This window comes from Tauraco erythrolophus, chromosome 9 (assembly GCF_009769465.1).
Source record: "Tauraco erythrolophus isolate bTauEry1 chromosome 9, bTauEry1.pri, whole genome shotgun sequence".
In the NCBI taxonomy this organism is placed as follows: domain Eukaryota; kingdom Metazoa; phylum Chordata; class Aves; order Musophagiformes; family Musophagidae; genus Tauraco; species Tauraco erythrolophus.
The window spans coordinates 29,333,492-29,351,979 of NC_141473.1; the positions used below are offsets into that span (position 1 = coordinate 29,333,492).

Here is an 18,488-nt window from a genome sequence, read left to right on the forward strand (position 1 = left end):
TCAGTGCCAGATTTTGTCCCTGAGCTGCTTATTTCTTTTCCTGCACACTCATGTTTTGATGTTATTCTGTCCTAAGAAACTACCATGTTTTATGATCAGATTGTAGAGTAAAGCCCATCTCCAACTTTATGGGAGTGCAGATATAAGAGAAGATTTGCACGGGAGTCATTTCTTGAAGTGAAATAGAAAGGGTGATTGGATGGGAAAAAGACCTTCTCTCCTTCTGAAGAAAAACCTGAATAAAGGCACATGTGCTCAAGTTGAATTGTTTTAAAATTGTACACGTGGAAGTTGATCTGTTTAATGCTGAAGCTTAAAATTGCTGGATTGTTTGATACTGCTGTTATCTTTCAACTTGAAATATGGATGTGTATACAGTAGTATACTATACTGTAGTATACAGTAGTTAGTGCTGAACCAACAATATGTTATACTGTTGTTTTCAAAAGAGTTTATCCATCTACTGTCTATAGCTTTAGAAGAGAAATCTATTGTTTTAAAAGGAAGAAAGAGAACGATTTCTCAAGACATGTCGACAAATCAACTATTTGTTTTATGGGGCTGGGCAGTACTGGATAAGTTGTGCCTCTGAGAAATATAGTAATAACTCTTTGGTACAGAAAACCTAGAAAGAGACAAAGATAAAATTTGTCTCCTTACCTGCAAAGGTGGTGTTTGTTTTTTTTTTTTTAATTCTCTTTCCATCTGGTAAGCTTATAAATGAGCAGAAGTAGTGAAGTTATCTCAGAACAGTATCTACCAGTTATGATACAAATAAATTAACGCGAGGCATGTTGCTTGCAATGTTTTCTGTAAAGTACTAAATAAAAGGGAACAACTAGGATATCCAGATTCCTCCCAGGAAAGAGGACATGGGCCACTTTTAAAACAAAAGCTGCCATTGGTTGTGTGGGATCAATACTCCTGGGAAATCATTCCATATTTTTCATGATACTTTACCATGAAACGCAGCAGGTGAAAACCTTGCAGACAAATACTAATATGGCCACTCAGTTCTCGGCAGATGATGTTCAAATGCTGTATCCGAAAAATACAACATAAATGTTGTGCTGACAGCAGCACGGAAATGTACAGAATGGCAACCGAAATAAAATACGTTCACATTTATAACCTGAGACATAATCTGACAGACTGTGAAAGAGCAAATGCTTTTGAGAGTTACTGAAAGAAAAACATTATTAGCTTAAATTTCCACCCTCCCTTGAAGTCAGTACCATTAGGCCAACACAGGGAATTCGTATAAATCGCATTTTCAAATTTGATATAGAATATTAGCTTTCATTGAGAGATCTGATATGTTAGTTGCCTTCAGTTCGTCTTGTCAACACTTGCAAGTGTGGGTTGACGCTGGCACTGCCTGCTGTCAACAGCCCCACGTCATTCCCTCCTGCAGTTTTCTCTCTTCAGTCTGGAATGTCAAAAACACTATTGATTGTGCATCGGGAAACTTAATCTGGTTAAATGGATACTGTCCTGCTGCAGAACAACAGGTGAGAAGGTGAGGGTAGCTAAGCTGATGCTAGTAGAGAAAGAAGTAGAAAGTCCGAAAGCAAAGACCGGCCATTCAAATAGGACCAGATTTCTTTTGACTCTTACAGGAGCATCAGAGGAAAATTACTTAGGAAAAGGCAAACTGTCCATTTCTTCACGTTTTCAAATGTGACAGGATACCTTTTAGAAGCTATGTGGCCACGCACAATTTGCTAACCTTAATATTTGGGTAAGAGGGTGAAATCTAGTGGACTTGAGATGAACAGGAATTGAGATGAACTGCCGAGTCTTTGTGGCCTTTCAGTCAGCGATCTTTAAAATAAATCCATTGTCCATCTTGGCAATGGCATTTGTGGTGGAATCTCCTTTTGTGAAGAACAGTTTCAACAAATTTGCAAGAAATAAAACATAAAAATGGGCACGTAAGAGGTGTCTCTACCAATTCCTTATTACGAACCTCTAAAATGCATAAAAAAAATCTGTGAGTTACACGCATAAAAGCAGACGGAAAAGACCAAACCACACTAAGTTAGATAACATGTGACTATTCAGATGGGATCTAATCTAGTGCCCTTTTTAGTCAACAGGAATGCTATAGTTGATTTTTGAATATGAAGATTCACCAAACGTAGTCTGTTTTGTAAGGAGCACGCAGGTTATTTTGGTGTTTTTAAAATCACTTTGTCAAAACAGTAACTCTAGATTTTTTTGTGTGGTGTCTTTCATGCAAACTGAACTAGAAACTTGATCCCTTTCAACTGCTTACCTGAAGAGAACAGCTTCTGTAGTGTTGAGTGGTGTGCCTGGAGCAAGCAGGCTTTCTGAAACGCCTCCTTCACACAGTGGGAGCAGGAAATTCCTGGATTTTTTGCAGGGGTTCCGATCAAATGTCTGTACGCTTAATACTTGACAGTGTGTGCTGAAGCATTGCTAGTCACGTAATGTCACTGATTGTTGTTGTCACCCCATCTCTTTCCGTTTTCTTCCTTCATCCTCTGCTGAGTAAAGCAAGAAAATATAACAATTGAAAAGGGATCATAATACGTAAGTTCTAGGAAATGCATGTCAGAATTAATAATTCCTTATTTTTGTGGGACAGTGAGTCTTTAAAGATTGGAGCATACAACCCCCTTTTTTTTTTATCCCAGCGTGGAAGATTCATCAAATCTGAAGATTTCATCCAACCTCTTAGTAATGTTTTATTCTGAATTGTAAATTGCAAGCTTAATGTTTCTAAATTGCAGATTTACCTTCTTTTCATCTGTATTTACATAAGAATTTGAGCCAGTATTTATGTCTTTTGTTTCTTCTTGGTGGTTGTTGCAGGTAATAGCAAACATGTGCAGTGGCTTCCTGGGAAGGATGGTGAGGTCTGGGTCTGGGTCATGGGAGAAGCCCCAGGTGACAAGCCGTATGAGCAGATATCAGAGGAGCTAATAGCAGAGCGAGCCAGGCAACAAGCACAGAAGGAGGCAGAAGAACTATGGTGAGGATTTAAGAATCTGAATTCAGGGTCCACTTGGCATAATGGGAGACATGGCCTTGTAGAAAGGTGGCAGGTAATGGTGGGTAAAACTAGTAAGTGTGTTTTGTGAACATTCACTTTCACTTGTTTTGGAGATTTTTCAGCACATGAAGAATGTCATTTTATTTTTATTGAAAACTGAAAAACAAAACCCCTCTTTCACCAAAAGAGTGAAGCAAACGTTTTTCTTTTGGTGAATTTTGCTAAACTATTGACCAGTTTGTAAATAAATAAAAATGAAACAATCTGGTTTTGAGGTGATTGAATTAGAAACGTTCGTTCTATCACACATCTGTGCCCATAATGGGGATTTGGTACATAAAATCCTTTTTGAAATTGGTTTTATTTGCATATTGCTTGTATCAGTTCTTATCCCAGCAGTTCAGAAACTGATTACACAAGTGTCATGCTGGTGTTTCCAGCAGGACCTCTTCCAGCTTTGGGAGATTCAAAAGTGTTTTGATGCTTGATATTGTTGGGAAGTAGACCACCTGCCTCCTGTGCTTCCTTTTGTAGCGCAGCACTGAAAAGTGACAGTTTAAATACCAGATTATTCCTTTTCATATGAGATTCTTATTGCTTATAGTGATTGCGTATTTAAGCAGGGATTAAAAGCTTCAACCTGTGCTCTGCGTTTCTTTTACCTTGTCAGTACTAATAAACATTCTAGTGAAAGAATTTGGCAGGCATTTGCACTGATATTTGAGAGACAATAAATTCCCGCTAGACTGACAGAAAAATCTATTTTTTCGGCCAGGGGGGGAAAAACATAGGGTATGACTCAAAGACATCCAAGAAGTACTCTTCTAATTTAGAAGGTACTGTTTTAATTAGTCATTTATCAAAAATTGAAAAAATGTCTGCTTTCTGGATAGTTTTTTCAAATCTGGCTTGTCGTAGGTCTCTTGTTAAATAGATTTTAATTCTTTCCTTGTATATTTCCATGAAGTCTCATGTTAATTTGTTGCAACCAGTGAACTAGTATTGATCCTCAATTTAAAAAAATAATCAGTCTCTTAAATTATTTTTATTTTCAAATTCTTTTCTGAAGGAGACAGAAAGAGGCTGAAATTACAAAGAAATTCCGTGATGCTATGGCTCAAGAAAAAGCCAGAATAGTGGCAGAAAAATGGAAAATAGAAATAGAAGATCGGAAAGCTGCCAAGTTGGAGGAGGAAAAAATTCAGGAGGAACTGAAGGTTTGCATAGAATAATGTAGCTTTTTTAATACTATTTTTATATAGATTCGAAGTTCTTGTCACCTTTAGTGCATGTTTATTAACATGCCTTAAAAGCCAGAGTTGTAATTTTTCATCCTGGAATATACAAATAGCTACTTGGTGTTCACCAGAACAGCTGGGTGAGTGATGCGAAAAAATTACATATCTCATTCAAAAGTGTCAGGACAATCAAACTGGTTATTCAGCTCACACATTAACAGAATTGTTCAGTCAGCTGTGCTGAGTGAATCATACTGGGGGAAAAAAATGTACGATTGTGAAATGTCTCATTTTAAAGTAGTTTGCTTTAACATATTTTGTGTATTTTGGATGAGTTGTTCACATATTTAACTTGAAAATTCTGTCGCTACTTTCTTTAAGATAATGAGTGGTGGATCCTTCTCCTACTCAACCTATGGGAAAAGTCCAGTTGGTTTTGCTGGGAGAAGTTCATTTGCCTGATTTTTATTGACTTCATCATGAATTTTCTGGAAGCTTAGTTATACTATTTTAATGTTTGTTTGAAATAATATTTTTTTCACCCTCTCTTCTTGAAAATAACAATTTGAAAACTAAACAGGAAAAGACGACCTCTGTCTACTCTTCTCATATTACTTTATAAAGATAACTTGTTTAGAAATGAGAAAACAAAATATAATTGGTTTAGTGTGCAGAGAAATTATCACAGTCTTCTGAGTCTGGGATGTGCACTCTGGGACTGCACAAGACTGGTGAGGCTGAGTTTCCATGGAGAAAGCCTGTAGCAAAATATGACTCCTAGGAGATCTGCATCCAGTAACCTCCATCTACACTTCTCTCCCCTGCTGACAGCTTGGTTGGTGGATAAAGGTGTGGAAAGTGCAGGTAAACTCCCCTTTGTCCCTCTGTGATGGGAGGAATCCTAAAAAACTTGGTGTTAAATTTATGCGGTTTGATTACAAACTAGAGTCAGCAAGTTAGTTGTCACTCTGTAAACTGTGGGACTGGGATTTGAGGGTGGTTATGTAGCACAAAGCAAGGGAGATTCCTGTAGCCTCCTCTGCACAAAGTTGCTGATTTACCTCTGCATAATTAATTTGAATTCATAGGAGAGAGCAGGGTCTTTGAAATTTGATGTCAATGAGTAATGAAACTGTACCTTTCAAGTGCCTTTATTAATGTATGAATAATGAGTACAGCAACTAATTAAACGCTCTTTCCTCTGCTTTCTGGAAAGCAAAGTCCTCTTGAACAAAGACTGATACAGGCCTGTTCACTTACATCTCTGTGGGTGATTTACAGTGCACTTGATGAGGTAAATGTCCACAAGCTCACTGTTATTCTTCTGTTTCAAAAAACAGAGTGATCAACTTGTGAGACTTATAATAATAGACTCATAATTTTATATTAAGGAAAACTAGTCTTTCGGTTGTTGATGCAATTTAAAAGGAATGACACCAGATTCTGCTCATTTTCATATTGATGGAAAGATAATGTCACAGTGATCTATGTTCCCACTCTTTCTTGGGAAGTGAGCAGGTATCCTCCATCCAACTGTGTGCCTGGTAGGAGCAAGAATTGCACTACTGTAAGTGGGATGAGAATTTGGTTCATTTTTTTCTTTGAATTTCAAATAGTAACCTTTGGCCAAGATATCTTTAGCCCGATTCATAAAGTTGCAATGTCTTTAATTTATCAAAGAAACAGAAACCTTTTAAATGCCCCTTTATTGAGTGTGCTCCCAGCATTTGCTGTATTAATACAACAGCATCATATAATCACACTTCCGGCCCTGGGTCTTCAATTAGATCTGTAATTCGAGATCCTTTAGGAGGGACTTGGATCTCTGCTGGTGGAATTCTATGTTAGTCTAAGTGCAGGACTGATCCCTGGTACTGTAACACCACACCTTTGCTACTCAGAAAAGCAGCTTACTTGGTCTTGAAAGAGCAGATCTTGTACATAGTGCTGTAGAACTACTTAAAAACAGTAAAGGTGTTTCAAAGACAGGTGACTCTCACAGGCTAATATGGAGGAGTTGTTAACTTCTCTATCCACTGGCTTATTTAAGCTCACTTGGCTTTGCTTCACCTTCCCATTTTACTCTTTTTATAACTACCCTTGTGCAGTGGAAGAAACACCTGAAATATTTACAAGCTGAATGAGTGGAAAGGTACCTAGACAGGAAAATAGGAAAGCTGTGTTTCTGGCATCTAGCTCCAAGTACAAAAAGTGAACAGAACTAAGGTTTTGGTGAAAAAGATGAATTAATGAATCTACTGATGTATGACTGCTGTCATTGAAATCACAAAGAGACGTACCTTTCATGAATGATTCAGGGTGTGGAATGAGATGCAGATCAGTTAGCGAGTCCACTTTAAGAAGTTTAAAATATTTAATGCATTGGTAATCATCCTCCTGTGATGATGACCAGACTCTGTTTAAAGTGGTCTCCAAACTGGAGTATGAAAAGTTCAGTCTCTGCTAATGCTTCATCCTCTTGAAGCATTTGGACTTGGGAGATTGAAACTCTGTGCTTTCTGCTGATGTGTTTAATTTCTAATCCTATTGTATCACAAACACTCCTTTTTAAAATGCTTTTATTCCTCTTGACCTATCATGGGACTTTAGGGCTGTCTGCACTAGATAAATGGTATCTCACATATCAAAGTGAATGATGATCCCTGTTTCATTTTCCAGCACTATTAGAAAAGTATCGCTTTCCTTGGTGTTTCTTAAGCAGAAATGCCTTTAATTTATGATGCTAGAACATAAATGTTGACTGCTCTGTTTTTGCAGTTTAAGGACAGCCATTCTTTTATGGACCTATTGCAAAGGACAAATAAGAGAGCCAATTACTATCATTAATCTTTTTGGTAATTCACAAAGGCTATGAGATCAGAGGCATAATTTCCTACTGTTATCAGCTGCTGCCATTAAGAGTCTTGAACAATGTGCAGAGCTAGGGCAAATTAAAGGTATGAGTGTCAGCCAGCCAGGGGCGGGTGGTATCCTTCAGCTACATTTAGAAATAACAGAGATACTCTCTTAGCTCACTTTTCATGTGGTCTACATAAAGCAAGAGAAGTAAAATACTATCTGTGTGACAACATCAGATACCTGCCAAATTTAGTAACATAAGCACAGTTGACAGTAAAGCTAGATTGCTTCTTAAAAATTCCTTTGGAGATGAAATTTGTGTTAACCAAAAGCTGCATATAAACTTTTATGGGCATTGTTTTTCTTCATGCATCAAAAAATATTGAGTAGGAATTTTAATGAGAGCAGCACTTAAGGACAAATAATCCTTGTTCTTGTGATAGGCGACAAGAGTGTAACAATGCATTATAATTTCTTCCACAATATTTTTTTTTTTGGATGCAAGTTCATGACCTTTAATTCCCGTTGGGATTGTGGTGAGTGAAGTGAGCTTTTCTAAGGTGTGAATCCAAGGTTTCGTGTCCTGGCTGTTTCCTTTTTCATCAAAGAAGAAAGGTTTAGAATCAACCTCCAGAGAAGAACAGAATAATTAGTGTTTCAGTTCAGGAAATCTCTAATAAGGACAGCTTATGCTGAATAGAAAGACCACACGTCAGTCCTATTGACTTGGATGGGCTTTCAACACATCTGAGCGCTTTACTTTGCCCAAAAGTGCTGTGGACCTGATTCTTCAGACAATTGCTGCGAGATGTGGAGTTTAGGAAGAGGCAAAGTGTAACCATCACCACTTACAGTACTATGGGCTTCTTATGATATAGCAGTGATCATTCTGTCCTGATCTCAAAATACTCTTGTCTCCAAGTAAACATCAAGCACTTGAGTGGGCTTGTTATCTTTAAGTGCAAATAAGCTGCAAGTTCATGCTTCAGTTAGGTCCATTCAATGACAGTTACAGTAATTCAGTAATACTTCATTTTGTTTTCTTTTGTGCGAGCACAGTTCAGAAATTCTTTTTTTTTTTTTTTCTATGCAGTTGTCTCTTTAACAATGTTGGAAGTGAGGCAGCCGTTAGCTTCTGCTGGGAATCAGGTCTTCAGGGTTTTCTATCCTACTTGTGAGGAACTGTGGTATTAATTTTAAAGAAAAATTTTTTCCTCAGTGACATCAGTGATGAGAGTGCTACTGGATCACTAGCAAAAACTAGCAAAGCTCTGATATTTTTCCATGGATATATGGAAAAATCTGAGCCACTAATGAGGATATTTTTTACATGTCAGAAGTTCAAGCTATGAACTGTCCCTAAGATCCAGAGACAAACTCTAAGTAGTTGTCGCTGGATCTATGGCAAGTTACGCAAACAGAGTCTGCTCCAGCACATGCAATAAATCTCAGATCTCTCTGAATCAGGAATAGTCCTTGGCTTTGTTTTCTATCTCATCTAAAAGAGGGTCTTTGTGAACCAGAGTATGTTGTTACCTCTCTATATGAGCCGTGTGTGAATAGCATGTCCTGGGGCATATCCATAGCTGAAACATAACTTCTACATAAAGCATGACTGCGTTTTGTACTTTTGTCTCTGAGCAAATACGTGCACAGTGAAGTGATGCAAACTCTGTGTTCCTTTTGAGACACTGGCACTAGAGAAGAAAATGTCTCTGAAAACGCTTTCTTTTCTGAGGCAAGTGAGAGAATTTTCTCAGAAAAAGGCTGTGAAAGAATTGGACATGTTTCTGCTGATATTCACAGCTCTGTTGGAAATTGTCAGGTGGGTTTGTGGAGAATGCTGATCTCTGAATTCAGCCTGCTGTGTCAGCCTTGCTGAGAACAGGCTGTCCTGGAGCCAGGGACTCTGGGATTTCCAGATTCAGTTCTTCAGAGCAGGGAGTCCTAGGGGCTCAGACCTGAAGATGAGCTGCACTCTCAGCATTGTGGCAGGTAGCCTGAGCGTCTATCCTGGCTCAAGGGTGATTGCGGAGGGGTCTCAGGAGATTCACAGCAGCTGTAACATTGCCAACTAGCTGCAGCTCTCAGAGCTGCCACAGACACTACCTGCCAGCCTGAAGCACTGGGAGAATCCCAGGCATCCTTTGCTTTGGAAAGGACTGCTGTAACAAATACGTCTTGTGGGTCTTGCCCTGAGCAGGATGGCAGTCATTCAGCTGCCCTGCATCCCATAAGACTCCCCAGAGAGACTCCAAGAGCTGTGGCAGCCAGAAGCTCAGTTTTCCATTGTAAAAAAATAAATTGCTGTATTTTAGCTTTTCCTCAGTGCATTTTTTTTAAATCTTTCTGCAGCAAAAAATGAATGCTGACCTAGTCTGCTCTCATCTGCATTGGACTGAAACATTAGGAACTAATCATGGCTGATATTAAATATTATTTAGAGCTGGCTGTAGTACAGCTATAAAACATTGTGAGACACACATTTACAGTAAAAAGTAACAAGTTTGTGGTAAATGCTCAACTGCCAGAGGCCAGATAAGATCATTTAGCATGTTCAAATTCTCCAGTGGAGTTAGAGCTGGAGAGGATTACTGCTGCCTATTGAATTGCCAGTGTGATTTGTTGCAGCAGGTTAGTATTTCTTGGCAATTTGCAACTATGTACTGAATTGTCACCTTCCTAATTATTCTGGAAGAGCTGAAAGGGTCACGGCACACAACACAACCTCTCTCAACTGTCAGGCAGAGGTGATATTTGTAGATTATTATAGCTCTTCACTCTCATCTGTGATGTGCAGGATCGAGTTTATGGGGAGAAGCAGATAAGCTGGTTGCTGTATTCTTCCTGGGGGGTAAATGTGAAAAGTTCAATTGTTGTTCATTTAAATACAAACATACACTTTTTACTCATGCTTGACAACAGGATGACTTTTCTTTCCTATGTCATACTAACAAGCGTTGTTTCTCCTCACATATCTTTAGGGAGTTGCACAATATACTTGTACATGCATCTGTGTGCTAATTTGAATAAATAGAATTTAAAATTTTACTTCCTTTAAAAAGAAAAATGATATGAAAAAGTTTTGTGAATTTAGAATCAAGTACCAGCATTGAGGGTGGTGGTGGTGTTATTTCTTTGACTTAAATTTTCTTCTCACTAAAAAAAAAAAAGGTAGAATTTTCTTAGTATGCATTGCTGCCTTCCATTAAGAACTCAAACTCTACCTGAATTCTGATTTGTTGTTTCTTTGTTTTATTTTTTTTTAGACACTTTCATCTTTTTACTACAAATGCTTCAACAATAGGTACATTAAAAAAAAAAAAACATTAAACCATTAAAAACTTATGACAAAATTCTTGTGTGATTCAGGGAAACTGCTGTGAGATTTATTTCCTCCCCGCCCACCCCCCACACTCCCCATATTAAGTTTACTTTGTGGTTTGAGATGTTGAATTGAAAACACTTTGATAAGCCAGGATTACTCCTGTGTCTGTCCATCTTCCTGAAAAGAAAGCCTAGAGGTATTGAATTTTTTTGGGTAGTGAAGCTAAGTGAATAAATATCCTCCTCATAAGAACAGAGAGTGGCTGATTGCATACTTTTTCCAAGAAGAGAATAAAGCCATTTACCAGCAATCGAAATATAGAATCCCTAATTCTATGGGGTATGTAAAAAGATTATTTTTTTTTTTTTTTAAATTTTGAAAAAGCTGCTGGGCTTTGAAATCTGTGCCTCTGAAAAGCATTGACTTTTCAGAAATAATGAACTATCCACTGAACTAATCTTTTTAGGACTCAGGAGATAACAATGGGAGAATGATGTTAGAAATAATCAAAGACAGTAGCATTAAAATATAAAAAAATTGACTGAAGAACAATACTAGGCTTTTCTTTCTCAGAAATAATAAGAGCAGCCTAATTTATTGTTCATCATGTGTGCTATGGAGCTATTATTCTCTACACAGGTACATCACTATTAATACCCAATATTTCAGATGTTTTGATTTCTTGTATTATCAAGAAGACAGGTCCTCTGCTGGTGTAAACTGGTGGAGCTCAGCTGTGCTAAATGGAGAAATGTTGATTTATGTTACTTAGGGAACTTGTAAAATGATTGAGTTCTTTCAAAAGGTGGAGATTTGCATTTGTTTGCTTTTCCCACTCTGAAGATGGGATGCTTGTCACTGCTATGTTGCTTACTTCTTTTCAGTCTTTTTGAATTGACAATGGACAAAAGCATTTAGAGCCATGTCAGTTGGCTGACTATTCCTAAGCAAACCATCCCTGTGAAACTCAAGACACCTGGCCTTGTTTATTCACAGTTGGATTTACACTGTTATTTCCATATTCATGCAAATATAATGTGCCATTCTTCCTTAAGCGAGCTGTTATGATCCATGGCAGAAAACTGAACAGTCCTGACTACTCCTGCTGCTTCTGGCCTTCACTGAGCTTGAGGTTGCAAACAGCAATATTGTTTGCTTTGGAAAGCTGTCTTCTGAAAAGAGTTAGAATTGACTTCCTTTAGTTCTCGATTTCTGGTTAACAACAGATAACTTTTGCAGAGCTAGGAAGAACTAGGGGCAGGGGGAAGAAGGAGAGGGGAAAAAAAAGCCTTTCCTTCCCCATGGTGGACAAAAGTTTTTTTTCTGTTTCCCAAATAGACGTTCCAGATACCTGTTTCACCATTGGGAAAACATGTAGGAGTCCCTCTTAGGGACAGGAAACAACAATGTTGTTTGTACATTCATATTACTATATTCAGGCTGCTTTTGGTATTTGTGCCCTGAGAGGTGCTTGGATAGGACAGATAACCTGCAAATGAGTACTTTTCCAATATATTATAACCCACAAACTATTTACCATAGTAAATAAAAATTAATAATAAATTAGTAATTAATGAAAATTATTTATTAATCAATTAATGTATACTTTTACTAAATTAATATAGCTTTTGGATAGTTCAACCCCTTTCAGCCTAAAAAGAGGCTAAATTATAGCAAACATTTATACATAGTGTGAATTTTCATATAGTAGCATCTTCAAAGACTGAACAAGGAAGATCCTACATGTGAAAAAATCAGTTATGCAAGTTACTTTTTGCAGGATTATGAGCACCATCATGAAAGCTCAGTTTTGCATCTCCTGAACCCACAAACTGAGTTTAGAGAATAATAGAAGTCAGTTTTTAGCCCCATTTTTTTAATCTCTCCACTCATATTTGTAGTACTTACTAACAGATCACAAATTGCTTTGGTCTTGCTATGAATCCTGCTGTGGTGAAAGTTTGTTTTCAAACTTAGAAAATATGCCCTTCCACAAAGTTTACAGTGCACAAATGTAATATAATAAAAAGGAAGCTATGTCTGATTCCCCTTTCAGAGCAGGACCAATCTCGTCTGAACGTAATTTTCAGACTTTACATCATAGCATGTCTTAAGAAAAAAGAAATTACTGGTACAAAGTCTGTGGCTAAACGTTTGCTCAAATATATCAGCTCAGCTGTTTGATAGAATGTGTTGGAGCATTTGAGAAAATTGTTTTCTAGTTTAAAGTAATCAAGGGGTTTTGTTTGGTTTGTGGTTGTTTGTTTTTTTTTTTCCCCTGTGCTCAACTATTGCTGGTCCCATTGCAATGAAACATGAAAATCCCACCAAAAGGATGCACAGTTAGGAAAACGCAAAGATCTTATGAAATCCAACTTCTGACCTTTAATAAACAGAAGTTATTTAAGGAAGACAGAAAGATGTACCTCAAACCTCCTGATGTAAAAAGCAGAATTTCACCAGATTTTATTCAACTTTATGTCAGTTGCTTCACCCTAGAAATCTGATAAAATTAACATTTTGCAACAACTCACAGTTTACTTTGGGCTTCCCTTACTTATAGTTTAGGTTAGATAACTAGATTGGTAACTCAGAGTGTTGGTTTTGATGACACGTGGTGACAGTTGCTGAACTAAGAACGCCAGTAAATCAGTTACTGAATTCTACAGATTCTGTAGATGATGTGTATAGTTTGAGTGACAGTGATATCTCCAGTGGGGGTACTTGTGGACTTCAAACAAGCCCTGCTTACGAATTGTAGGATAGCACAGGCTTTGGCGCCATGTAATAAAACATGTTTTCCGTATAGATTTTCAGGTCTTAAATACTTACATTTTCCTTATTCCTGTGATACCTATGCATTTCAAAACATACCTTCCTCAGAAATTCCAAAGAGATAGGAAACCTCTATTAGCCTGTTGTGATAGGTGAGAAACTCAAAGCTAGAGGAGACAGTGATTTGTCCCAGGTAACGTAGCTACTCTGTGGGAGGAAGCAACTGAAGCAGTGTCCTAACTTTTGGCACATTCCTCCTCTTTAGTTACCTCTGGTTTACTTCATTTTGCCTAGAAAAGAGAAGAAGAGGAAAGACAAAAGGGTGAAGAACAAATAAGGCAGCAGGAAGAAATCCGAGCAAAAGAGTTGTATCTGAGCCTCAAGCAAGCTCAGCAGCATAGTCAACACAGCGACGATGACCAGGAGTGGGAAGAACAGTGTGAGTAGAATTACCTTCATAGGATTAATGAATTTCTAAAACCAAATAAAAGGAGACTTGTAGAATATAAAAAGATGTTGCCAAAAATCTCTTCTAACTAGAGCAATGCAAAATGCTATATTATTTTGCAGGAAATTGCCTGCTTGACCTTACAAACAGAAGTCTCTGTGAGTTTACCAATTTCACATTTCTGAATAAAAATCCCTGTCAATGCCTTATAGAATTTTTTTCATGTACAGTGACTGAGATAATTAATTTTTGTCTAATGTAATTAATTATCAGTTTTGGCTTAATAATAATTCTGGACACTGCTATTTTGACAGCTTGTCCTCAGCTGCCTCTGAAGAGGTAAAATCTGTCTTCATCTCTATTTTAATTACTTCCATATGGTGATGGGGTCAAGCTCCAATATCAGCACTGAAACTCATTTAATTTCAAAAGATTATGGTAAATAATGCTTAGATTGTTGCCCTGAAAAAAAATCCTTACAATGATGATCTCACTCTATGGAGGTGCCGTTACTTTTTAGCCACCCTGAAATTCTTTATTAATATCATCATTGTGATTAATTTTAAAATACATTAGTGATTTTTAAAAGCTTATAGGGAACAGAACAAATATATTACTATGTAAATATATACATACATACCATAGGTAAGTAAAGGTCCACATTATGAATAAATAAGACTTAATAGGTTATTGTGAATAAAATGTACGTCTACTCCATCTGGAGTCTATTATATAGTTGGCTTTAGAAGTAGGAAATTTGTCTGTGATAGAAATTGTGCATTTTTGTTGGGAGAAGAAAATTTTTTATTTGCCACATCTATACTGGTTTGATTACTCTGCAGAAAAAGGAAATGTAATGATTGAAAAATTTAAGCTCGTGTGGGGTTATTGTATTCATTATAACACAAAGGTTAATCAACTAATACTAAAAAAGGAGTTTTAGGGAGCTGATAGTATGTGCTGCATGAAATACCTCGTACAGTAGGAAAAAAATATTGCTGTAGTGTTACTTATTTCCTGACAGAAGTAAAAATAATGTTTAAAAATATGCAATGAGTTTATGGTTTTTATGGTTTTAGTCATCAGTTCAGGAGTTCCTGAAGACTAATTACTGATGTCTTATCACCTGGGATTGATGTAATAGTGAAACATTCTGTACAACATGAATTAAATCTATATAAGATACACTGATGCAATCTTCCAAGCTCATAGAGGGCTACGCTCATTTTTGATCAATAAAACCTCTGTATATTACACTGTCAATAAAGAGATGGAAATTATTTCCTGGAGAATTATCTGAGTCCAGGTGTATGCATTTATTTAAAAGGAAGACTGTAGCTTTCTGTATTTTGGGTATTTAAGAGAAAAATGAGTTGGGGGAAAAATAGCCCTTTAGTTTTGTAGAAAATGAAGCCTCGTCAATTAGCATCAGCTGGCAACCTAGCATAGAGGATGGTATTATGTACTTTAGCAGTTCTTTGCTGGTAGATAAGGAAAGCAAATGTATTTGCAACCATGTTATTTTAAAAAAAAATAATGCAACCTATCTTTACACTGAAATTGTCAATAAGACAAAATACTATAAACATTACTCAAACCAGCTATCATTTTCTTACTATTGCATTAAAGTGGTAACTGAGGTTTTAAATTATTGTCTCAGTTTTCTCAGTGAATGCTGGTTGTACAGGGACAGATATCAAAAATGCAATAGAGGAATTACGGGAGAAGGTAGAGAAGAAAGGAACAAGCTACCAAAGATTTTGACCATGATTTCCATAATGGCATTTTTGGTCTTTTAAAACACTTTTGACTGTATCATATGCTGATGGGTATAATATACCACTAGTATTTTTTCTTGTGTGACCTTTAGAGCGTTCTGTATGCTCTGAAGGAATTCTGTCACCTTCAGTCTGTGTGCCTCAATACCTATAGGTCTGTCTGCTTGTGATCAAAAGGGTGACTGACTGCAGCTGATGTCATTTCAAGCTATCCAGCCTGGTCACCAATAATAATGCTGCCGTGGCAAAACAGAAGCTCAGCACCTCCTAGCTGGCAGCACCACAGTTGGATCTTGCAGCGTACTATAAATTCTGTGCTGCCAGAGTTTGTGCTGTTGTCAGTAATTGATTTAGCATTAAACTAACTGCAGACTAATGACTAGAGTGTATCACATCCTTGTTTATCCTCTTATGCTTATCTCAGTGTCTCAATTTATCCCAGTTGGTTTGAGGACTTAGAATTGTGTTCCATTAGCAAATGGGTGTGACAAGATATGAAGATGCAGTGTTTAGTGCCTTATCTGAAACTAGTTCCTGGCTGGTTTAGGCTATGCCATCAGACTTTGCATTGAGCTCCCTAGGGATTATTAACATCTTCCGTTTCCTTAACTTTGCTGCAGAAGTCAGAACCTCCAACAGACAGGCAATAACAAATAGTTGGAAGTGGGAACATCTGAAATTGCTGTGGAATGAACTAGTATCTCACGTTTAACAGATTCATCACTTTTTTTTTTTTTCAGTTTCAGATTTTTTTTTCTGTCCTCTTATGATAATCCTTTTATTTTGTCTTCAAATATTCCTTTGGGACACTGAGAGGAAATTTAGTCAAGTTAGGCAAAGCTGTCCAGTTTTCTAAGTGTCATCTTTTCTAAGCAATAAATAAATGCATGGATGCATAAGAGAATTACAAGCAGATGTAATATTAACATCTTTCGTCTCTACATACGTGCAATGGAAACCATATTGCTCATTAGGAGCAAGGCCAGGCTCCTTTGTGTCGTACCTCCTTGAAGTCAGCCCTTTGTATTCAGCGGTGCTGGGAGGTCAGTGCTGAAGAGGAGCAGCAGTGCTAGAGCAGCTATTGTGGAGAGCAAATGTAGCAATGATATTGATGATGCTACTAATTTATTTAGTAGATGAAATTTAGAATGTGATGAGGAGAGATGAATCCTCATCACATTATCCCTCAGCTGTTTATTGCCAAGGCAATAAGCAAAGTGTTGCTAATATTAGTTGCTGTTATTTGGTTCAGTTTGCTTCTGCTGTTCGCCTGATTGTGCCGAATAACAATAAAAGCTCATGGAACCACTGTGTTAATTGAAATACATCATTTTAGTGCTTTTTAATATACTATATGACAAATGTAGAATATCTTGAGAAATCACTACTAAAAGGAAAAAAATGATGTTGTAAGAGAAAATATACACTTTGATTTCATATCATAGATATAAGTTGGAGTATTTTAGAGGGCAGTTGTGAGTTAATATGTGGAGCAAGTATATTGGCAAATGAGAAGATGCCTAGAGGAAAAGGCTGATTCAGAGATTCTGCTGTTCAAAGCTCATATTCTTTGAAACTGAGAAGTGAGAACTCCTTGGGCAGAGGAGTGTACACATTCTGATTAGTTTTGTACCTCTCTACAGGCTGTTCCATTTTGTAGGTTTCTAGTGTATTCACTAAATAATACCCTATATCACAGTCTCTAAGTGTGACCTCTCTCTGTGAGAGCAGAAAAGGAATCTGCAAAACAGAACAGGAAAAACCGTAGCATAAATATTAATACGATTGAATATTGCAAAAAGCATTCTGTTAGTACACTTACAATACCCTGCAAACTGCATCAAGCAGTGAAGTGCTCAGATACCATCTGACCAGCTGTACTCATCTTCAGACAAAAATTATTCCAGCAAAAATGTAAATAGAGTTGAGTGACTTGATCTATTATGCCTTTTCCTAAGCACCCACTTATGGTCTCTGTTGAAATTAGGATACCAGGCTGACTATTATAGCTTCTTTTATATTATATTTTTATGTTCTTCTACAAACTATGTCTATGAATTTATTTTTGTCTGAATTTTAAAGGAATTTACGTTTGTTTTGTACTTATCTTCCACACAAATTCAGGCAAGTGAGTTTACTGGCAGAAGAATTTGATAAAATGCTGAATTTTAAAGTAAGTAGTCCCCAGTTCAGCTACGCATTAACTAAGCAAGTGCTCAACCTTAAGTATGTGCTCACTGAACTTCAATAAGTCTCGGAGTGCGTTGTTGAATAGGGATGGGATTGTTCACGTGCTTACAGATAAGAAGATTACTGAACTGGAGACATATTGCAGCATATTTGTGGGAAGTTATTTTCCAATTAGGAAATGAAAAACACTGTGTGAATTGTATGTGCACTTAGAAAATTTGAAGATTTGAATTTTGTCTGTTAAGTAGTCATTTTGAATTGCTCATAAACAAGCTTCCAGGAGTTATTAACAAGGGTAAAGCTGAAACAAAATAATTTAAAAATGAGAATGCATATTCATAGCACATAGTTTTTTTCTGCTTTCACATAGGTCTGATTGTAACTCACAGCTCTTCAAAAGCAGAAAGTAGATTATACAAAATAGAGTTTCTAATCTTTCACAAATTATGTGATCAAGTTCAGCTGCAGCACAGCATGAATTAATCCCCATCTGTATCAAAAAAAAATTGGTATTAGAACTTTGCCAGGAGTGCTAATAGGGATTTCCCAATCCTAAATGAAAATATAAAAGGTAATCTTGCATTTTGACTCAAAAGACAACTTAGATTAGCATAGAGGAACAATAGATTCTCGTAAACTGTTCAAGGAAAACAAGGCAAACTCAAATTGAGACCTATAGGATCATAAAAGCTATTGCATGCACAAACTTTATGGTTTCTTCTTTGTTGTTAGAGTATGTTCACACTGCCAGTCATGTAGACATCGCCAAGCTGGCTTTAAACTATTTATTTCTAGTAATGAGAACTGTATGATCATGACAGCACAGACTTCAGTTTTTACCAATTTTCTAGGA

General features: G+C 37.0%; 1 protein-coding gene across 1 annotated transcript in view; it reads left to right on the top strand.

Moving 5' to 3' along the window:
• The window catches only part of SH2D4B (SH2 domain containing 4B), a 65,681-nt gene that overhangs the window by 10,430 nt on the left and 36,763 nt on the right, over window positions 1-18,488 (top strand). Inside the window, exons 2-4 of the mRNA XM_009979942.2 lie at window positions 2,839-2,998; window positions 4,089-4,236; window positions 13,514-13,658. Of these exons, the coding sequence (XP_009978244.2) occupies window positions 2,839-2,998; window positions 4,089-4,236; window positions 13,514-13,658 (453 nt within the window). The remainder of the gene's footprint in view (window positions 1-2,838; window positions 2,999-4,088; window positions 4,237-13,513; window positions 13,659-18,488) is intronic.